At 57.6% G+C, this 23,155-nt stretch overlaps 2 protein-coding genes across 3 annotated transcripts in view; one reads left to right on the forward strand and one right to left on the reverse strand.

Annotated features, from left to right (window-relative positions):
* The first annotated feature begins 11,570 nt into the window (after positions 1-11,570).
* On the forward strand, positions 11,571-16,745 carry hic1 (hypermethylated in cancer 1). Of its 2 annotated transcripts, none has more exons than XM_078422695.1 (2): positions 11,571-12,103; positions 13,834-16,745. In XM_078422695.1, the coding sequence occupies exons 1-2, from the start codon at positions 11,668-11,670 to the stop codon at positions 15,567-15,569; spliced, it is 2,172 nt and encodes a 723-aa protein (XP_078278821.1). In that variant the 5' UTR covers positions 11,571-11,667; the 3' UTR covers positions 15,570-16,745. The 2 variants fall into 2 exon arrangements, with proteins under 2 accessions (XP_078278821.1, XP_078278822.1); XM_078422696.1 differs by lacking the exon at positions 11,571-12,103 and adding an exon at positions 12,938-13,239.
* smg6 (SMG6 nonsense mediated mRNA decay factor) overlaps positions 16,590-23,155 on the reverse strand; it is a 290,967-nt gene continuing 284,401 nt past the window's right edge. Inside the window, exons 18-19 of the mRNA XM_078422694.1 lie at positions 20,841-20,922; positions 16,590-18,388 (exon numbers count right to left, since the gene is read on the reverse strand). Of these exons, the coding sequence (XP_078278820.1) occupies positions 18,258-18,388; positions 20,841-20,922 (213 nt within the window). The 3' untranslated portion in view covers positions 16,590-18,257. The remainder of the gene's footprint in view (positions 18,389-20,840; positions 20,923-23,155) is intronic.

A 23,155-nucleotide genomic window follows, 5' to 3' on the forward strand; every position in this document is an offset into this window, starting at 1 on the left:
AGTGGGTCATGGAGGGGGTGAGCTGTATTGTCGAAGATGCTCCACTAGTTTGAGGAGCATACTCCCCTCCAAGACCACCTCCCATGAATCCAACTCCGTCCCCAGGACGGAGCCAGCCTTCCTGATGAGCTTGTTAATCCTATTGGGGTCCTCGGCCTTCGCCCTGCTGCCCCAGCACACGACAGTGAAGAAGGTGGCACTGGCCACCACCGATTGGTAGAACATCTGCAGCGTTTTACTGCAGACGTTGAAAGAGCAGAGCCTTCTCAAAAAGTACAGCCGACTCTGTTCCTTCTTGTACTGGGCCTCAGCGTTCCTGGATCAGTCCAGTTTACTGTCCAGGTAAACTCCAAGGTACTTGTACTCCTTGGTAAACTGCACATCCACACCATTGATGGAGACAGGGGACAGGGGTGTTCCTCCCCTCAAAGTCCACACTAGCTCCTTAGTGTCGGTGTTGAGCTGCAGGTGATTCAGCCCACACCACTCAACAAAGTCGTTGACTACACCTCTGTAATCAGCTTCCCTCCCCCCACAATTACAGAGTCATCTGAAAACTTCCGCAGGTGGCAGGAAACTGAGTTATATCTGAAGTCCGAGGTGTAGATGGTGAACAGGAAGGGAGAGAGGACCGTCCACTGTGGGGTCCCTGTGTTGATCACTACCATGTCCGAGACACAGTTCCGTAGCCTGACATATTGTGGTCGTCCAGTCAGGTAGTTGGTGATGCAGGACACCAATGGAGCATCCACCCGCATCTTCAACAGTTTGCTCCCTAGCAGTGCAGGCCGGATGGTGTTAATAGCACTGGAGAAGTAAAAAAACATGATTCTCATAGTGTTTCCCGGCTTATCCAGGTGAGCACAGGGACGATGGAGCAGGTGGATGATGGTGTCCTCAGCCCCCAAGTGTGTTGGAGGGGTCCAGGCCGGGTTTAACCAGCGGTCGCAGGTGAGTGAGCACCAGCCTCACCTGTCCAAATGTCTTTAAAACTTTGTCATAGTACCTGCCTCAACTACTTTCTCTCACAGCTCGTTCCATACACCCACCACCATCTGTGTTAAAAGGTATCCCCCAGGTTCCGATTAAATCTGGTCTCTCTCACCTTAAACATGTGCCCTCTAGATTTTGATCCTTCTACCCTAAGAAAATGACTGTGCAGTCAACCTGTTTCTTCTTACCATTATATTATGCACCTTTTTAAGCACACCCCTCAGCCTCCTGCGCTCCAAGGAATACAGCCCCAAGCCTGCCCAACCTCTCCCCGTAGCCCAGGCCCCAGAGGTGAGAGGGGGAGGGGGTGATTGGCAGATGGGTGGACAAAGGCTAGCGATGAAATGGAGACAAAAGCTAAGAGGTGGAGTGAAATGTGAAGGCAGAGGACGGGATGTAGGTGGAAGGGGACAGGGGGTGTCAGGATAGTCGGACATCTGTGTGGGGTACAGGGGAGGGGGAAAGGGAGGAGGGTGCAATGTTCATACCATTGGGTTGTAACCTACCCGTGGAATATGAGATGCTGTTCCTCCAGTTTGTGTGTGGCAATGGAGTAGGGCCAGGACATAGGTCAATGTGGGAATGGGAAGGGGAGTTAAAATGGTTAAAAAATGGGAGATCCATGAGTCTATGGCATACCGAGTGCAAGTGTTTGGTGAAATGATTGCCTAGTCTATGCTTTGTCTCGCTGATGTAAAGGAGGTCACATCGGGAGCAGTGAATTGAGAAGATGAGGTTAGAGGAGGTGCACGTGAACCTCACCTGAAAGGGCTACTGGGGTCCTTGCAAGGATGTGAGGAAAGAGGTGTCGGGGCAGGCGTTATAACTCCTGCAGTTGCAGCGGAAAGTAAATGGGGAGGAGTAAATGGAGTGAAGAGGGATGAGTGATCCGTGGAGATGTGAAGGGAGTTGTGTGATGTAAAGGTAAAAGGGTTGGGATGGCAAGACATGACTGGTGGTGGGATCACATTGAAGGTGATGGAATTGTCGATGAATTATGAGTTGGGTGCGGAGGCTGGAGGGGTAAAAGGTGAGGACCAGCGAACTATCCTTGTTCCATCTGGGGAGAGGGGGGACGAGAGCAGAACCATGGGACACAGAGGAGATGCGGGTGAGGGATCCATTAATGACAGCAGGGGGGAAACCACATTTACTGAAGAACAAGGACATCTTGAAACTTCACCACCAATTTTCAATTTCATCAACTTCACCACCAATTTTCATCCTGCACTCAAATTTACTTGGACCATTTCCGACACCTCCCTCCCCTTTCTTGATCTCACCGTCTCCATCACAAGAAATAGACTATTGGCTGATTACAAACCCACTGACTCCCACAATTATCTCGACTTCACATCTTCCCACCCTGCTTCCTGCAAAGACTATACCCTAATTCCAATTCTTCCGTCTATGCCGCATCTGTGCCCAATATGAGTTGTTCTACACTAGAACATCCGAGATGTCCTCATTCTTTAGGGAACAGGGGTTCCCCTCTCCCATCATAGATGAGGCCCTCGCTCGTGTCTCCTTGGTAGCCTGCAGCTCCGCCCTTGCTCCCTCTCCACCTAGTCGAACAGAGACAGAGTCCCCCTAGTCCTTACCTTCCACCCCATCAGCTGTCGCATACAACACGTAATCCTCCAAAATTTCCGCCACCTCCAACGAGATCCCACCACTAGTCACATTTTCCCAGCTCCACCCCTTTCCGCCTTCTGCAGAGACCATTCCCTCTGCAACTCCCTGGTTAACTCATCCCTTCCCACCCAAACCACCCCTCCCCAGGTACCTTCCCCTGCAACCGCAGAGGATGCAACACCTGTCGCTATACCTCCTCCCTCAACTCTGTCCAGGGAACCTGACAGTCCTTTCAGGTTAGGCAGAGGTTCACTTGCACCTCCTCCAAACTCATCTACTGTATCTGTTGTTCAAGATGTAGACTCTTATACATCGGCGAGACCAAACGCAGACTGGGTGATCGTTTCACAGAACACCTTCGCTCAGACCGTGTGAACCAACATGATCTCCCGGTTACTAAACACTTTAATTCTCCTTCCCATTCCTACACAGACCTTTCTGTCCTCGGTCTCCTCCATTGTCAGTGAGGCTTAAAGCAAATTGGAGGAACAGCATCTCATATTTCGCATGGGCAGCTTGCAGCCCAGTCTGAATATTGATTTCTCTCACTTCAGGTAGCCCCGGCATTCCCTCTCTCTCTATCCCTCCCCCATCCAAGTTGCACTAGCTTCTCATTTTCACCCTACAAACAGCTTACAATGGCCTGTTTCCTTTATCATCGTTACATTTTTGCATATCTTTCATTCACTGTTCTTTATCTCTCCACATCACCGTCTATATCCCTCGTTTCCCTTACCCCTAACCTGTCTGAAGAAGGGTCTCGACCCGAAACGTCACCCATTCCTTCTCTCCAGAGATGCTGCCTGTCCTGCTGAGTTACTCCAGCTTTTTGTGTCTATCTTCGTTTTAAACCAGCATCTGCAGTTCTTTCTTACACAAGGACATCTTGAATGTCTATAGTGGAAAGCCTTATCTTGGGAGCAGATCCGACAGAGACAGAAACATTGAGAGGAGGGGATGGCATTCTTGCAGATGGCTGAGTGGAAGGAGGTGTAGTCCGGATAACTCTATGAGTCAGTGCATTATAAGAGACATCAGTCGATTGTCTGTCCCCTGTGATCGAGACAGAGAGAGAGGCATCAAGTTAAAAATATTTAGTCGTTCCTCCTTCCTGTCCTTGCCCTATTATTGGAGGCGGACGGGTTGGAAGCGATTCCTCCTCCTGCCTCTTCTGCCCTAAGGTCAGGCATTGATGTGGAGCGGGGTGAAATCGCAGATACACTTTGGGACCAGGAGCAGAAGCTGGATGTGGAGCCCTGCAGTGCAAAGCCGTCTCCACCAGGTGGTGCCACTGCTCCAGCTTCTGCTCCACCAGAAACAATTCCGACTGACAGACCTCAGACTGGGACAGCCCAAGAGCCATCGGTGGGATGGGAAATGTCAGACACAGAGTATGTACAGAGTATTGGGACAGTGTGGAGGGAGATCACTCACTCCGGGAATGTGTGATGGGACGGCGTAGAGGGAGTTTCACTCTTTTTTTTTCCCTTTCGAGGACTTTATTCAATAATTGCATATTACAGTGTACCAGAAGGCGTTCAATAGTCACATTGCATCAGGCAATCATTATAATACAATGGTGGCATCTGTATCTACAACGCCCTCGACTCCCCGCGGCGACCAGCGTTCACGGAAGGCCTCTAGTCCCGTGGACACCGCGTGTTCCCTCTCCAGGGACACGCGAGCACGGACATAGGCCCGGAAGAGGGGCAGGCAGCAGACTCTAGTGTGACCATCAACTACCCGCTGCCTGGACCCGCGAATGGCCATCTTGGCCAGGCCCAGGAGCAGACCGACAGGGAGATCCCACCCTCCCGCTCGACCCTCCCCACTCCCTGCCTTGTGCCCAAATACCAAAACCCTGGGACTAAAATGCAACCAAACCTTGAGGAGCAGCTCCTACAGATATTCGTACAGGGGCTTGCAACCTCTCACACTCCATATACACGTGGGACACGGTCTCTTCCTCGCCTCAGAAGTTACAGGCGGCTGGTGGAGCTTCTCTATGTGTCAGTCTCCGAGAATGTGTGACGGGTCGATGCAGGGGGGGCTTCACTCTGTGTCTGGTAGTGTAGCGCCTCTTCCATTGCCGGCTTTACCCTGAGTGTGGCTGGGGACCCTCTGCTTTGCCACCCTCCCTCCACTCCCCCCCCTCCCTTACCCGGTTCAGCGGAACAGCGACAGGACTTGCCAGTGTCCAACCTGTTTGATACCCCACTACCCCACCCCCTCCTCTCCCCATACATTAGCCCTTCTGCCTCGCATGCTAGCCCCTCGCTCCCACTGGGGCTACGGTTCCCGTTTCCAGGTACCCGTACTCTCCGCTCACACTAGGTTTCATCTGGAAGGTAGAGACCAGGCACAGACTCGAACCCCCTCCACTCCTCCACCCCCTCCATCTCATCCACCCCCTCCATCCCATCCACTAGTTCACCTCCCTGTCCTTCAACTCTGACCCCCGTTCCACCTTCGTCTTCGTCCAGACTCAACTCTGACCCCACCCTCGCCTTGACCTCCCCCCCCCCTCCCCCCTCTCTCGGGTCTCCTGCCCGCTTCCAACCAGGCTCACTGTGTAGAGGACTCCCTCTGACTGGGGACAGGCCGGGACTCGGCGCTGAGTGAAGGTCGGATTGCTACCATGGTCCCATCACCATCCCCCACCCTCTCTCCACCTTCTCCGTGCCCACTTATCCTACCGGACCCTACTTATTCCTTCTCTCCTGAGATGCTGCCTGACCTGCTGAGTTACTCCAGCATTTTGTGAATAAAAACCCTACTTACAACCCGGTTGTCTCTGGACGCTCCCAGTTCCGATGAAAGATAATCAACCTGAAGCGTTAACTCTGTTTCACTACCCCCCCCCCCCCCCCCCCCCCCAGACGCTGCCCGACATGTTGGCCATTCCTGGCATTCCCTGGTGTTGGTCCAGACTCCACCAGCAGTGGAGCGGTCTCGCCACCTGGTGCAGGCGGTCCCACACTGCAGCGCTCCACCTCCTGGTCCCATGGCGGAGCTGCGATTCCTGGTCCTGTGGCGTGGCTGCTGATTCCTGGTCCCACGGCGGAGTTACGATTCCCGGTCCCACGGCGGAGCTGTGATTGCCAGTCGACCCCGGTGGGGTCCTTGCCTCCGGTGGGGACAGGGAGGGATGGGTCTGGGACGGTGGCTGCCGGGGACCAGTCCTCAGTACAACACTGGGCGGGGGCTCCAACACACTCAGCCCCTCACCCCGGACAGCACCGCTGGGTTCACATCTGGATTTGCACCTATTAGAGAGTGCGCACACACCTGACTGGCCGCACATCTGTCAACATTCAGCCCTGGCTCCCTGCACACCTGGATGCACACATATGTGCGCTGGCAGCGCCCGCGTCCACAGCTGTCTGCACACCTGGATGCACACACCTGACTGGCCGCACATCTGTCAACATTCAGCCCTGGCTCCCTGCACACCTGGATGCACACATCTGTGCGCTAGCAGCGCCCGCATCCACAGCTGTCTGCCCACCTGGATGCACACATCTGTGCGCTGGCAGCGCCCGCGTCCACAGCTGTCTGCACACCTGGATGCACACACCTGCGTGCGTTCGCACTTACACCTGGCTGCACAGCTGGTATCCGAGCAGTGTAAATATTCCCGCGGGCAGCACCTGCGCTCCCGCCGGCGTGACTCCCCGCCTTGCCCCACACCTGCATCACAGGACGCTGCACTGGAGCCATGTGTCGGGCAGGGCCCCTCCAGCACGAGTGTGGGGCCGCCCTACGCGTCCAGTCCCGTAGCCCTGGGGAGAAGGGGGGCTTCTGCCCAAAGAAACCAGTGGCAATAATTACCCCCAAACCCCAATCGTTAACAGTCCACAATTCTCAGTGCAGGAAGTTGACGGTGGAGTGGAAGAGGAGCGCATCCCCTCTCCCTCTCCACCCACAACGAGGGGGGGGGGTGAATTATGGGGACAGGAGACATTCGAGAGTTGTAGAGAGGTGGTGAGACATTTTGTAGGGAGAGAGAAGGGCGAGGGAGGTGAGAATGGGTGGGCGAGGGCGTGTGGGATTGGGACGGGAAAGGGATAGGGAGGAACGGAGGAGGGAGAGGGACGAGGAGGGAGAATGGGGGTGGTGGTGGTGGAGAAGAGAGGTATGATGGAGAGAGAAGGATGGGGAGAGAGAAGGATGGGGAGGAAGAGGATGGGGAGAGAGGGGTAGGGCGGAGAGGGATGGGAGGAGGGAGAGGGGTGGAGGGAGGAACCGGTGAAAAGGAACGGGGGATGGACGGAGGTTTCGGGGGTGAGGGAGGGACAGGGGAGGACTGGAGTGAGGGAGGCATGGAGACGAGGGGGCGGAGGTAAGGGGGTGGGGAGAGGGGGGATGGGGGGTTGATGTGAGGGAGGGAAAGGATTGAGGAAGGGGTTGGGGTTGATAGAGGGACAGGAGAAGGTTACGGTGGGGAAGGATGGGGTGAGGGAAGGGTCGGGGTGGGGGAAGGGTGGGGGTGAGAATGGATGGGGGTGAGGGAAGGGTGGGGGTGAGGGAAGGGTGGGGGTGAGGGAAGGGTGGGGGTGAGGGAAGGGTGGGGGTGAGGGATGGATGGGGGTGAGGGAAGGGTGGGGTGAGGGAAGGGTGGGGGAAGGGTGGGGGTGGGGGATCGGTGGGGGTGGGGGATCGGTGGGGGTGGGGGATGGGGGTGAGGGAAGGGTGGGGTGAGGGAAGGGTGGGGGAAGGGTGGGGGTGGGGGATCGGTGGGGGTGGGGGATCGGTGGGGGTGGGGGATGGGGGTGAGGGAAGGGTGGGGTGAGGGAAGGGTGGGGGAAGGGTGGGGGTGGGGGATCGGTGGGGGTGGGGGATGGGGGTGAGGGAAGGGTGGGGTGAGGGAAGGGTGGGGGTGAGGGAAGGATGGGGGTGAGGGATGGATGGGGTGAGGGATGGATGGGGGTGAAGGATGGATGGCGGTGGGGGATGGGTGGGGGTGAGGGATGGATGGGGGTGAGGGATGGATGGGGGTGAGGGATGGATGGGGGTGAGGGATGGATGGGGGAAGGGTGGGGGTGAGGGAAGGGTGGGGTGAGGGATGGATGGGGATGGGGATGGATGGGGGTGGGGGAAGGGTGGGGTGGGATGGATGGGGGTGGGGTGAGGGAAGGGTGGGGTGAGGGAAGGGTGGGGTGAGGGAAGGGTGGGGGTGAGGGAAGGGTGGGGTGGGGGATGGATGGGGGTGAGGGATGGATGGGGGTGGGTGGAAGGGTGGGGTGAGGGAAGGGTGGGGTGAGGGATGGATGGGGGAAGGGTGGGGTGAGGGATGGATGAGGTGTTGAGGTGAGGAAGGGATTGAGGGGCGGCGTATTGAGCTACAAACGGGAGTCATCACCCTCCATGAGCGGCTGTCTGCGGTGAATGATTCGCAGACTAAGCGGCGAGCGAGCCAGTGCCAACGGCGATCAGAGAAAAGTAAAACCATTTGGAAATTCTTTCCCCATTAAAAAAAAATCCGCTTTATTTTGTCACATGGAAAAGTTTAGAAGCAAGTCCCAGGGAGAGTAGCAGGAGAAGCAGAGTTCAGAGGGAGGGCAGTGGGCCGGGCCAGGCTCTGGTCCCGGGAGCGTGAGTCGGGTCCTGGCCTCGGGGAGGCGGGCGGACGGTCCCCGCTGTGGGGGCGCGGCACCGGGCAGGGAGTAGGCGGCACCGGGCAGGGAGCAGGCGGCACCGGGCAGGGAGTAGGCGGCACCGGGCAGGGAGCAGGCGGCACCGGGCAGGGAGCAGGCGGCACCGGGCAGGGAGTAGGCGGCACCGGGCAGGGAGCAGGCGGCACCGGGCAGGGAGTAGGCGGCACCGGGCAGGGAGCAGGCGGCACCGGGCAGGGAGTAGGCGGCACCGGGCAGGGAGCAGGCGGCACCGGGCAGGGAGCAGGCGGCACCGGGCAGGGAGTAGGCGGCACCGGGCAGGGAGCAGGCTGCACCGGGCAGGGAGTAGGCGGCACCGGGCAGGGAGCAGGCGGCACCGTGCAGGGAGCAGGCGGCACCGGGCAGGGAGCAGGCGGTACCGGGCAGGGAGTAGGCGGCACCGGGCAGGGAGTAGGCGGCACCGGGCAGGGAGGTGGAGGCTTCAGCGACGGAGTGGAGACCGGGGTAGGGAGGGAAGGGTCCCGGATGGCTCGGGTTGGCTCGGGAGTGGGTCCACGGGAAGGAGGGAGAGTCCCGGGGAGGGACTGGAGGGTCCGAGGAGGGATTGGAGGGACGGGGGATGGAGGGGCTGGAGGGTCCGGGGAGGGACTGGAGGGTCCGGGTAGGGAGTGGAGGGACGGGGGAGGGAGTGGAGGGTCCGAGGAGGGAATGGAGGGACTGGAGGGTCCGGGGAGGGAGTGGAGGGAGTGAAGGTACGGGGGATGGAGGGACTGGAGGGTCCGGGGAGGGACTGGAGGGTCCGGGTAGGGAGTGGAGGGACGGGGGAGGGAGTGGAGGGTCCGAGGAGGGAATGGAGGGACTGGAGGGTCCGGGGAGGGAGTGGAGGGTCGGGGATGGAGGGACTGGAAGGTCCGGGGAGGGAGTGAAGGGTCGGGGATGGAGGGTCCGAGGAGGGAATGGAGGGACTGGAGGGTCCGGGGAGGGAGTGGAGGGTCGGGGATGGAGGGACTGGAGGGTCCGGGGAGGGAGTGGAGGGACGGGGGAGGGACTGGAGGGTCCGGGGAGGGAGTGGAGGGACGGGGGAGGGACTGGAGGGTCCGGGGAGGGAAGGACTGTTTAACCATCACGGATACCGAGCAGTGATGGGACACTGATTTGGAACAAGAGGCCTTCATTGATATCACTCCAATCTGACCCTTGGATTCCCCTCGTCGGGGATAATGCGGGAATGGGAATAAATGCCGGCTTTGCCCAACGCCTGAGAAACACATTAAAACAGGCGTTGAAGAATGGCTGAAAACGTAGCCCGCTCCCAGCCATCAATGGAGAGGGGGAGGGGGCACCCACCAGCGACCTGCCCACCGGCCGTTGGGGGTTTCACCGGGACCCTCAGCTCCAGACCTCACCACAGTCCGGTCCCACCAGGGACCAGTGCCCTCGACACCACGGCCGCGCTGGACCGAGCCTGGCACCGGGGAGCCCGGGTAAACCGGCCAGTGGGCACCGGGGGCCACTGCGGTGTCTGGGGTCGGACCTCACACCGGGGGGAGATGGTGGTCGGAGTCACCTGTCCCAGCCCCAGCACATCAGGGTGGGAGTTGCTCAGGGCAGGGGGCTGGAGCCAGCCGCCTTCTGCTGCTCCATCTGTGACCGTCCCTCCAGCAGAAGGTCAGGGGTGGGCATGGCCGCTGGTTTACCTCCATTCACATCCCCTCAGTGGGTGAAGACCCCCGCAGGAAGCCCCACACATGGCCGGTCGCTGGCGGCGGGTCTGGAGCTGAACCGTTGACCAAACCTGGACCCGGTGCTGCCCGGCCCGCCGTTACTTTGGCTGCTCTGTATGTCTGGTCCACACATTCATGTAGACCTCTCTCGGGCAGCACAGCGGCAGAGGCAGAGGAACACCACCACCCGCAGGTTCCCCTGCCAACCGCTCACCATCCAGGGTTGGAGATGTAACCCGCCCGAACTCCCGCAACAGCCGAGATAGAGGGAGGGCGGGCGGAATAAGCGGCAGATGCTGACAATCTGAAATAAAAACACAACGGAGGGGGGAAAGGTTGGCAGACCAGGCAGCGTCTGTGAGGAGAGGAACGGACCGGGTTGTGGCTCAGAGTGAGGAAGCTGCTCTGTGCGCTGGTCGGGGCCCCCGTCTCAGACAGGGGGGTAAGAGGGGTTAAGGGGGGGGGGGGGGGAGGAGGAGGAGTGGGGCCAGCGGCGCCCCGGCGGCCCTGGTCTCAGGCAGCGCCCGACTCGTGGTCCCGGCCGCCGGCGCAGGGTGGCGGTACAAGCGAGGCTGTGAGCCGCAGAGAGCCGGGGACTGGGGAACCCGCAGGGGGTGAGAGGATGGAGGAACAAGAGTGAAAAGGGGAGAGGAGAGAGGATGGAAGAGAGGGGGAGAAAGCAGAGACGAGGAAAGTGTGAGAGGGCGATACACGGGTCGGGAGAAAAGGGGAGCGGGTGGAGGGAAATGCGACGGTGTGGGTGGGAAGGTGGAGTGGGGAAAAGGGGATGTGGGGAGAAGATAAATGGGGGAGTGGAGGGAAATGTAACGGGGAGGGGGAGAGGGCAATGGGGCTGGTGAGGGGAAAGGGATCGAGAGAGGTGGGAAATGGATGCGGAGAGGAGGAAGAGAGAGGACAAGAGGAAGCGAAGTGATGGGGACAGTGACGGGAGAAAATGAGGGGGAGTAGGAGGGAGAGAGGGAAATGGCGATGGGAAGAGAACTGGGAGAAGGATAGGACCGGGAGACTACCCTCGCCCCTCACACTCATTGAGGACGTCTCCGCCACGGGATCTCCCGGGAAGATGGGCTTTAGATGGAGGGGAAGAGGTTCGTGGCGAGGGAAATAAGGGGGGGGGGGGATTCAAGGGAGATGGAAAGGAATATGGGGAATGATTTAAGGAGGAGGTTGAGGAGGGTCAAGGGACGCCCCTCACTGCGGCCTATGATCTTTGGTGCCGCTTGGAACAAGTACCCGCCAAGGCCCGGTACTGAGCAATGGCGGGGCAGGTGCCCATACACCGGGAGTGTGGTGATCACAGTCATCCCCCAGGCCTCCCCCCAACTGACCTGCCCCCCACCTTCCACTCATTCCCGCCCCTCTCTCCCTCCCCTCCTCTGTTTGCTCCAAATCATCTTCCCTTCCCCGTCCCTCGATCCTCCGGCCCCTCATCGTCCTTTCCCTTCGCTTCTCCCCTCCACTCTCCCGCCTCTACTCTTCCCTATCCCCCTAATCTCCTCCCCCCCTCCACTCGACTCTCTCCTCACCCTCCCCGAATATCTTCAGTTACCTATCTCCCCAACATCCCCCCCTCCCTACACATCTCCCCTCACCGCCCAATCTTTCTCTGCTCCCATTCCCCTCAATCTTATCCCCCTTCACCAACCCCCTTTCCCCAACACCCTGCTCACCAACCTCCCATGGCATCTTCTCCCCACTCTCCCTCCTCACCCACTCACCCTCGCTGCTCCATGTATCTTCCCTGCCCCTCCCCCTCTCCCCCCTCTCCCCCTTCCCTCCGCCTCACTCTCTTCCTCCTCCTGCGCTGGAGTTTTCAAACCCCTTCGCCATCTCTCCCGCTCCACCCCCACTCACGTCCCTCACTTCACCCCATTTCCTCCATCCCCAATTCCCCTCCTACTCGTCACTCGGCCCCTTCCCGCCCCTCCCGCCCCGTCCCTCCCTCCCTCCCCTCTGCCCGCTCTGCCCCTCCCAGTGCCTTCTCCCCACCCCTCCCTCTGCTTATTCTAATAAGCGGTAAATGTCAGCGGGGAGGCGTCAGAGCGACCGGCCGTGTTGCTGCGATGATTATCCCGCCGCTCCCAGGCTCCGGGCGGACACATCTGCAGTCTCCAGGTAAGTGTGTCCGACTCCGGCCACCGGCTCAGGCCACATCCCGGCGCCTCCTCTCCCGCGGTCCCTGGAGCAGCGGAGCCCGCGGACCCTGCGCTGCCCCGAGACTCGCCGCATCTGCCGGCAGCTCGGCCCGTCCCGGCCCGTCCCAGCCTGGGGTGGACTAACCCGGGACAGGGACACCGAGAGGGGGTGGACTAACCAGGGACCGGCCCGTCCCAGCCTGGGGTAGACTAACACGGGACAGGGACACCGAGAGGGGGTGGACTGACCAGGGACCGGCCCGGGTGGAGCCGAGAGATCCGCTCGGGGCGTCTCCGGTTCGGGGAGCTCCGAGTCCCGGTGAAGCCCCGGACTGTTCCGGGGCGGCGCTACCCCTGAGCCGAGCGAGCAGCCAGTGACTCGGGCGCTGTGGCCGCGGAGGGGTTAACGGCAACGGGAGCGAGCGCGCATTTCCGGGGATCAGACGCACTTTTATTCAAAGGATCAGCGAGCGGCGGCGCTGGGAATCGGCCGCCCTCCTGCCCGGCGTGGAGCCCTCCTGCCCGGCGTGGAGCCCGGACCACGGCGGCCCCTCTCCGACTCCGGCCTGCGGCTCGCTGCCGTCTGCCGGCCGGGGAGGGGAGGGGGCAGGGAGGGGGGGTGAATGAGGGGCTTGGGGCTAGTTTAGTGTTTGGGTCGGTAGACGGGTGATGTTTGTGTCGGATGTTGTGGAGGTTTTTGGAGTTCGGGCGGGGTCAGGGTCAGATGGGGAGTGAGAGTGTCGGGTCGGCTGGGGAGTAGGGGAGGGTGTCGGGGTGGGGAGGGTGTCGGGGTGGGGAGGGAGGGAGGGAGATTGTCGGGGTGTGTGGCGAGGTTGCCCGGCGCTCGCATTCGCGGGCACTGAGGGGTTAACGGGTTAACGCGCGGCTGGCGAGCGGGTCCCGGTAAATATAAATAGCCCCGTCCTCCAGTGATGTAATTTGTGGCGAGCCCGCAGGGGGTTGTGATGTGACCCCCCCCTCCCCTCCCCTCCCCGCCTCGCCAGCCACACTAACATGTATAAGAGGTGCCACCGCGCAGCGTCTGCTCAATCGGCCTCCGAATCCGGGGCTGGGACTCCGGCCCCACCGCTCCCGCCGACCCCGGCCCGTCCCCAGGTAACGCCGGCCGCCCAACCCGTCCACGGGACCTTCCCACCGGGGTATCCCGGCCCGCCAGCCGGGTCACCACCGGCTCGCCGCCCCGGGGTACTGAGGCCAACGCTCCCAGCCGCGGGACCCGGGGGGAGGCGGCCTTGACCCAGGAGGGGTATAAGCGCATCGCGGGGTGGGCGAGGGCTGGCCGGGTGAATGGGGAAGCCGGTGGGGTCAGATGGAGATGGGTCAGTGGGGATGACCGGAGACGGAGATTGTACCGCGAGAGAGGGAGGGAGGGGTGTGGGGTGGACAGGGAGGGTGGCCGGAGACGGGGGGTTTGGCGGATGGTGGGGTTGGAGTGTCCGATGGACATGGGTCAGTTGGGATGTGAGCAGCAGTGGCTGGAGAGGAGGGACTGGGGATGGTGGTCAGTGAGGGTGGCCGGAGAGTGGGGATGGGGTGATGTGTCGGATGTGGGTGGGTCGCCCGGAGAGGGGGGAAGGGTTAGGACGGTCGGATGGCGATGGGGGATTGGGGTGATGTGTCGGGTGGAGAGGGGTCAGTGGGTGGGGGCGGTATCTGTGAGCCCTCGTTCACTGTGCTGTTCGGCCGAAGGTGGCGAGATGATGCCGATGCTGGACGCCATGGAGGTGCCGAACCACGCCAAGCAGCTTCTCCTGCAGCTCAACCGGCAGCGGACCAAGGGTTTCCTGTGCGATGTGATTATCGTGGTGCAGAACGCGCTGTTCCGGGCCCACAAGAACATCCTGGCGGCCAGCAGCGTCTACCTGAAGTCCTTGGTGGTTCACGACAACCTGGTGAACCTGGACCCTGAGATGGTGAGTCCCGGCACCTTCCGCACCGTCCTGGACTACATCTACACCGGCCGCCTCAACGAGTACGAGCAGGGCAGCGAGCAGAGTCTAGGGGCCATTCTGGCCGCCGCCAGCTACCTGCAGCTGCCCGACCTGGTCGCCCTCTGCAAGAAGAGACTCAAACGCAACGGCAGCTATTTGCACATCAGGAGCGGCCTCTCGTCCTACGGCAAGTTGGCTCGGGGTCTCCGCACCGCCACCCCCGTCATCCAGTCCTGCTACTCGGTGCCACCGCGGCTGATGGACGGGCAGCCCCTGCACACCATCAACACCAACTCGGGAGAGCTGTACGCCCCACCTTCTCAGGGTAGCCGGCTGCCGGACCAGGCGGCGTCTCAGCTGCTGGGCCTCGACCTGTCCAAGCGGAGCCCGCATGACGAGGCGCACTCTGGCGACTCCAGGCAGACCAGCCCGCCGGCGGGAGGAGCCCACATGGCCAACGGGGCCTTGAGCAAGGAGCAGGCGGGCGGCGGCCTCCACCCCATGGAGACGGACGAGGTGCTGGGGCCGGAGGGCGGCGTGTACCGGGGCGGCATGGGGAAGGGGCAGGACGAGGTGTGCCACTGGTTCAAGCAGGAGCCGCTGCCCTCCTTCCTGGACGAGTGCCAGCGGGAGAAGGGGGCGAGGGGAGAGCGGCAGGAGCGCAGGGGGATGGTGGGGACAGGAGGCCCGGGATTGCCGCCACCCCCTCTCCCGTCAGTCCGCTACCCGGGGCCGGGCTGCGAGGAGGCGGAGGATGAGAAGAGTAGCAGCGAGGAGACGAGCAGCGACGAGCCGGGCGCGTCGGGAGCCACCGACCGCTACCAGTGTGGCCACCTGGGCTACGACCCCGAGCACTTTGGCGACAACCTGTACGTCTGCATCCCCTGCGGCAAAGGCTTCCCCAGCTCGGAGCAGCTGAACGCACACGTGGAGAGCCACACAGAGGACGACCTGTTCCACAAGGAGCTGGCCGACCCACCCGCCCCCTTCGCAGACAAGCCGAGCGAGCTGGTGCGGCCCTACCGCTGTTCTAGCTGCGACAAGTCGTACAAGGACCCAGCCACGCTGCGGCAACATGAGAAGTCTCACTGGCTCACCCGGCCCTACCCCTGCAATATCTGCGGCAAGAAGTTCACACAGCGCGGCACCATGACCCGCCACATGCGTAGCCACCTGGGGCTCAAGCCGTTCGCATGTGAGGCGTGTGGGATGCGCTTCACCCGCCAGTACCGCCTGACCGAGCACATGCGGATCCACTCGGGGGAGAAGCCCTACGAGTGCCAGATCTGCGGCGGCAAGTTCGCCCAGCAGCGCAACCTGATCAGCCACATGAAGATGCACACGGCCGACTGCAAGCCCAAGCTCGACTTCGGTGACGGCGTCTACCCGCTGGCCAAGTTCGCCGCCGCACACCTGGGCTTCAACCAGGACAAGGCAGTGGAGATCCTGAGCCAGGGCGGCCAGCTGGGGCCAGAATCCTTCTCCCCGCCCTAGGGCGCCTGTCCTGTCCTGTCCACCCCTCGCCGTGGCCTTCACCCCCGGCCCCGACCTGCACAGGGAGCGGCGGGCGGGCGGGAGAGGCTGTCCGGCCCAGGCCGACACTTGCCTTATGGTTTGAACTGTATAATGTGAGCACTCGGGGGACGGGGAGCTCCCGGGCAACCGCGCCCGGCCGGCCGGCTCCCTCCCTACACAGCACCTCAACCCAACCCAACCCACGCCACTGAGCCGCCCCACTCTCCCACCAGGCCGGACCTTTGTTTAATCGCTTTCACCAGTTTATATTCGAAATGTTTCTGAAAAATGTCCGTGTGATTTCTGAACTTTATCCTGGGACAAAACCACTAAGCCCACGCCGCCCCGCCGCTGTCCGCCTGGGTCTTGGTCTTGGTCTTGCCCACCAGGTGGTGAGGCCGGGCGCGTATATATTCAGCACACCAGCTTTCAACTCCACACTGTGACTGCGACAACGCCGACCCGGGGGCACCGCTACCCCGGACAGGTGGCACTGCCGCGCCTTCCTCTCGTCGCCCTGAAGGAACCTGCTCCAACGTAGAGAAACTCCCCGGTGAGATGGACACAACTTGCGGGTGGATTCCTCGTACCGCAGGGCGAATGCCTTAAGGATTGGAGATGACAGCGCGGAGCGGGGAACATGGGTCCTTAACTAACCACGGGATAAAGTTGGAAATTCCAGGTCGGTTATTAAGTCACTTATTAAATGCAGTATTTTAGCATGAGATGCAACTTGCCAGTATGGTTACTTCTGTGTTTTTTTTGCAGGGATTTGTAAAGATTTCCTATTTTGTATGTCCTATTGGATTTGGGTGGGATGCATGTCCAATGTGAGCACTGTGGCGTGTGTCAAACACACGCTCTGTAAATTAACGAGAACCAAAGTCAGTCCGTGCACACCGACCCAAATATATTTTTTAAGAAAACAAAATTTAAAAAGCCAAAATACAATTCACAACGTTGCAATACAAAACAGTATTTTTATAAATGTTTTTTGCATTAAAATGAATGTATTTATTGCATGTATTTGTACTGTGTTTATTTTAAATCAGTCTGTATAAAATGCTTCGATGGGATTAATGTTTCTATAATTGTATTTTTGTAAATCAGCAAACCAAAAATTTTCACCGTGAAACTGGTTTCTATAAAACACCAAATATCAATTAAAACGTTACAGACGTGGCTTTTAATCTCCATTTTATTGTACTGGTAGTTAAATGAATACTAATTAGCGGTTAAACCTCCTGCTACATAGCAATAGCTGTCGATCACACGGGGAAGAAAGAGGTGCGTGCGATGTTGCAAGACCGGCAGAAGCCTACTTGAAACTGACGGCTCAGCTGCGCGTCCTGCGAAAGTGTTCCCCACTCACCTAAATTATATTGCACTCACTCTGCACTAAAACCAAGAGCTTCCTCTATCCTACGAAGCACACTCAACACTAAATAAAACCAAATGCAGGCACCTAGCTGCGCTCCAGCCAAACCTAACCACTTAAGACTCGGTCTAAAAAAATAAAACAATGAAAACCAGTTCTGAAATGTGTAAAATAAAGCAACTTTTGAAATTCCTTATGCCCCTTAAAAGGCTTAAATCCCAACCATCAGGTGCTGGCTCTGAGGAAGGAGCTGGGATCCCTTTGCCTCGACACTCACAACGTTGAGTAGTTGGCTCAGCTACTTGATAGCTTGGCACAGAGCAGGGATTTGGAAACCACCAGGTATCTCAATCATTGTAACTCAACTCCCTTCTACCCTCCTTCAGCAGATATTTTGCAAGGCAAGATTCTCTCTCTCTCTCTAACTCTCGCCAAATGCCAAAGGTCTTGGGCATCGAGCAGTGTTTGAAAGGGCAGATGTATAATACTGGTTCACATAGGGATCTGCTCATGTAACACACTCTCTGCCCTCCACCTGACTCACCGCAGTCCAGTCCAGCAACAAGGACACTATTAAACCTCACTTGGATAAAACATCCCTCCAATTCAACTCTGAAAGGCTCCATCCTGCAAAGAACACACGTCAACCTGATAGGCCGATGCCAAGAACACTCTTGCAATTAAAAGTCGCCTCTGGCTGTAGCCCCTGACACAACCTCTCAGGCTAAGCCTGCACCACGGCCCTTTTCTCAAGCTGACGCAAAGTTCTCTTTGCAAACTTTTTTTTTGTGTGTGTGAAATTTCTCCTGTCTAAACATTGACACGGTAGACCCAGCAGCAAAACAAGTCATCAGAGTCTGGCACCCCTCTGCTCTGCCAATCTGATGAGACAGATCAGGATAGGGGTAGGTATGGCAGAGCGGATGTGCTCCATCTCTGCCACAAAAGTACCAGGCTCCAATGGAACAATCCCATCAGGGAGTGGCCCTGCCTTCAATGTGTGCACCAGCTGCCTCTCACTAACCTGCGTCAGGATGATCAGTTGTCACTATCAACCCACCACGACTAGCTTCTCCTAAAGAACCATCGAGACGAATCATCAGGACCTGCAATCTTCAGCTTGCTTGATTTTGTTCCCTTGGAATCACACAATCTTCTGCTGCATATTGATTCTCGTCATCTCTTAATGTTAGCTTTTTAATGGAGGAGTAGGTAGCCATGTCAAGCCTGGGCCTCTCGACGACACTCACTGGAATCCACAGGATGGCAGTTTTCCCGGCTCTGCTGCTTCATCCCACCTTGGCCCACTTCAGAAACACGGGGATGGCTTTGACGGGCACGTTGCGAGTTATGGCCTTCACCCTCATGTTGCGGTCGTCTGTCAGCAGCACCACATCACGGCGCAGACGAACGGGCTCATCTGACGGAAGAGAAAGAGCACAGGTCACCAACCACACTGCCTCCACATCCCCAGCCACAACTGCCTCCACATCCCCAGCCAACCTTGCTGGCTCCACATCTCCAACCAGCTCCACATCCCCAACCACACTGGCTCCACATCCCCAACCAACCTTGCTGCCTTCACATCCCCAACCAACCTTGCTGCCTTCACATCCCCAACCAACCTTGCTGCCTTCACACCCCCAACCAACCTCGCTGGCTTCACATCCCCAACCAACCTTGCTGCCTTCACATCCCCAACCAACCTTGCTGCCTTCACATCCCCAACCAACCTTGCTGCCTTCACATCCCCAACCAACCTTGCTGTCTTCACATCCCCAACCAACCTTGCTGCCTTCACATCCCCAACCAACCTCGCTGACTCCACATCCCCAGCCACACTGGCTCCACATCCCCAGCCACACTGGCTCCACATCCCCAGCCACACTGGCTCCACATCCCCAACCAACCTCGCTGGCTCCACATCCCCAACCAGCTCCACATCCCCAACCAACCTCGCTGACTCCACATCCCCAGCCACACTGGCTCCACATCCCCAGCCACACTGGCTCCACATCCCCAGCCACACTGGCTCCACATCCCCAACCAACCTTGCTGTCTTCACATCCCTAACCAACCTCGCTGGCTCCAGATCCCCAACCAACCTCACTGGCTCCACATCCCCAACCAGCTCCACATCCCCAACCACACTGGCTCCACATCCCCAACCAACCTTGCTGGCTCCACATCCCCAACCACACTGGCTCCACATCCCCAACCACACTGGCTCCACACCCCCAACCAACCTTGCTGGCTCCACATCCCCAACCAACCTTGCTGGCTCCACATCCCCAACCAACCTCGCTGGCTCCACATCCCCAACCAACCTTGCTGGCTCCACATCCCCAACCAACCTTGCTGGCTCCGCATCTCCAACCAACCTTGCTGGCTCCGCATCTCCAACCAACCTTGCTGGCTCCGCATCTCCAATCAACCTTGCTGGCTCTACATCCCCAACCAACTACATTGCTTCCACATCTCCAACCGACCTCCCCAATAACGATGCATCCAGAGCCGGTTCTGGTGTCTCGTGCTCATATCCAGGTTACACTGAGGGGTCCGTGCATTAGTGGATTAGAACACACCATGCAGTGACCCATCAGCGTACCTACCCATGGACAGGAACATTTTGTTTGTCCTAATGTGCTTGTGAACAATGGCGTGGCAGCTTCACATTGCTGCAGCTTCACATATCCAGGATGCTGGCACTGCTGATGTGAAGCAGGCAGTGGTGGTGGTAGTGGGGGTGGGGGTGGGGAGGGGAGGAGGAGAGGGATGGGTATCAGCCGGTGGAGTGAAAGGAGCTGTTCAAATGGCTAAAGTCAGATACACTCAGTCACAGAGCATCAACCTACACATGGGAAGACTACAATTCTGCTCTTATGTTTTAGTTTCCTCATGTGAGCCTGGTGGTATCAAATTATTTCATTTCACTGAATGATGCAGAAGCCAAGTATATTCACATTATTTAACATAACCACCAATCTGTTACAGCTTAGTCTTCAAACAGGCATGCCCTGGTAAAGTTAGGAGAAAGTAATTATTAGAACATGTTTCTCTTCAATAATCATACTTAAGAATGGAAATGGAAGAGAGGAAAAAGCAAAGTTCTCTAAAGTGGGGCACAACAGAAACATCTGGGACCTCTGGTCACCTGCTTCCTCTCCCCTTCCCACTTTGCAAAGCACTAAAGTGTTTCACAACCTCTTTCAGTGTTGTCCCTCTCACAGTGCAGCTCTCCCTCAGCACCACCAATCCCACAGTACAGCACTCCCTCACCGCACCCCCCACAGTGGGTACTCTCTCGACACTGCCCCTCTCTGTGCAATGCTCCCTCAGCATTACCCCTCCCACGGTGTGGTGCTCCTTCTGCCCTGCCCTTCTCACAGTGTGGTGCTCCCTCAGCACCATCCTCCCCACAGTGCAGTGCTTCCTTAGCACTGGCCCTCCCAGTGTGGTGCTCCCTCTGCATTGCTCCTCTCACAGTGCAGCACTCCCTGAGCACGCCTCCTTTCGCTGGTGTGGCACTGCCTCAGTATTGCCCCTCCCACAGTGTGGTGTTCCCTCGGTACAGTCCCTCTACAGTGCAGCGCGCCCTCAGCATTGCCCTTCCAATAGCAACAAACGTCAAGTCTTGGCCAGGTTTATGTGTTGCAGTCTGAACCATGACCCTATGACCCAGAGCATGGGGAGGGGGCGGGGTAGTGTTACTGCCCAAGCCATGCCACCATGAACCACACGGGGCAGACTGGCAATCATACTGCAGGCAGTGACAGCCGCGGCTGCTGCTGGAGTCACCAGACCATCATCACACTCAAATAACCCGACCTAGAACCAAAACCATGGCAGTGCACTGGAGGGACCCCACATACCTTTGTGTGCTGGCATGAAGTCCTTGGCCTTGTCTTTGCAGTAATGAAGGCAGCAGGAGAGAATCAAGTCATCGTTGTTTCCCTGTTGGAGAGAGAAGAGCACAGGTGAGTCCTCAGCTTCACACACGAGCGGGTAAATGTGGCTGTTTTGCCCATCAAGTAGATTCTAGCTAGAGTTCATGCTGGGTTATCCTTCTGAAGATCTCTCCCCACCCATCCCATTTGAAGGCAGTGGTTCTAGGTCTGTAACAACTGAGAGGCTTGTCCATCTAGCTGCTACCTTCCAAGTCAGTGACACTTTCCGATGAATTATTTGCCCCCGAAGCATGTGAAGGCAAAGTCAGTGGATATATTTAAGGCAGAGATAGATAGATTCTTGATTAGTAAGGGTGTCAGAGGTTATGGGGAGAAGGCAGTAGAATGGGGTTAGGAGGGAGAGATAGATCTGCCATGATTGAATGGCGGAGTAGACTTGATGGGCTGAATGGCCTAATTCTATTCCTATCACTTAAGGCGTGACCTGTTGAGCTACCTGTGGAGATAGATGGAGGGTGGAATCCTGAGATGCCTCATGTTTCAACAGAACAAATATTCATAAAGCGTCCTAAAACATTTGATAGAAACTTCTAGAACAAAGAGAGGGATAAAGGTGGAGTGTTTTCGAAGAAAATTCAGAGAGGATGGCCTGGGCAAGTGAAGGAAGGGCTGCCAGCGGCGGGGAGGGGGGGGATGCACAACAGGCAGGAGTACAAGGGGAAGGCAGTTCAAGGGAGATAGGTCAGGGTGCAGATAGGATGGGATAAAGCACAAAAGGAAACAAGAGATAGACTCAAAAAGCATCTCTAGAGAGCAGGAATGGGTGACGTTTCGGGTCGAGACCCTTCTTCAGAGAGATCAGTTTAATCTCAAACACTGGGAGTTCAGCAGTTAACGCCAGTGGTCGGTGAGGACATGGGTAATGGACAGGCAAAGAACGGGATAGAGTATCATTAGCTGCTTTTTTCTCCACAGATGCTGCCTAACGTTCTGAGTGCTGCAGCATTTTTGCTTTCATTACTGTATACAACTAGAGTGAACGAAAAGTGGAAAATGGGAGTAAAAGCTCAAAAACAAGCAAGTTCCCACTTGATGCTTGGCTGCGCTGTGGGTCCATGATTCCCCACCCCAAAGGGACATCCTTTACTGAGTATGGTGAGGTCATGGACAGTTCAACAGGGTCTAAATCGTGCAACCACTCCATCACCATCCGCACATTTGGATGTGCCGGGAGTTTGGAGGGTGCAATAACTGTGTTAGTGATTCTGCATTTGGAGCTAGAATGTTTCACTGGCTTTGCACAAATAATGTAAGTCACAGACTTTCTAATCAAAATCACGTACACACATGAGCGGACCAGGCACACAATGAGGAAAACCCCAGTCACTCTGGAACACACTATTTTCAGCCATTCCTGCCCCCACACAGCATCAGACAGGAGTCACCAGCTGGAGATCAGGAGGAAACACTGGGTGGTTTACTCTGCTCCCTGGTTGGGTTGATGGGAAAGAATATTAGGAGGGGTTGAAACTCCAGAAGTTGGCAACGTGACTGAATGCTGGTAAAGTGTGTCGCTGTGTTGACCGTGTATCCCAGCAGACCTGATACGACAGAAGCCTTACGCAGCTCTGAGTAGGTTACACGTTTAACCTACAGGGTTGGTTACAAGTTTATACCCATTCCCTGCACATTGATGATGCCAGGAGTATGAAGCAAAGGCCAGCCATCACCCACATGGGAGGGGCATGGTGGATTCATGGCCTTTACTGGATTAATATCCCGAGCCCTGGAGACTATTGATGTTTTAGGTAATTGGATTACAATGAAACTGACATCATTTTCTCATAGTTCATAAAAGGTCACAAAAGTTTACAGGACCTGAACTTGTGATGACTGCAGCCTCAGAGTTCAGCGATAAGAAATAATTAAATAGAACGGAGAATAAAATTGCCTGTATTTAGCGGCATCACTGTGTGCTCTGTCACTGAGGAGAGGCTGATGTGCATTTGAACATCTCGGTGGGTTGTTCTGCACTAGTTCCCGTCAAAGGAGCCTGCAGCTGGCAGTGGGTGGCCCGCAAACCTCTTTGGCAGCTCTGTCTTTTCCCTCTGCCCTTGGGGCTTGCAGGAATTTCTGAAGTATTCTTGCATTGCCTGGGTTCTCTGCAAGCAAGGACCTGAACAGCTATTGTTATTCTCACGATACCCAGTGTCATAGAATTGTACAGCACTGAGACAGGCCCTTCAGCCCAGTGTCCACGCTGATCAGTGATCACCCGT

Source organism: Rhinoraja longicauda, chromosome 26, assembly GCF_053455715.1.
Source record: "Rhinoraja longicauda isolate Sanriku21f chromosome 26, sRhiLon1.1, whole genome shotgun sequence".
NCBI lineage: Eukaryota > Metazoa > Chordata > Chondrichthyes > Rajiformes > Arhynchobatidae > Rhinoraja > Rhinoraja longicauda.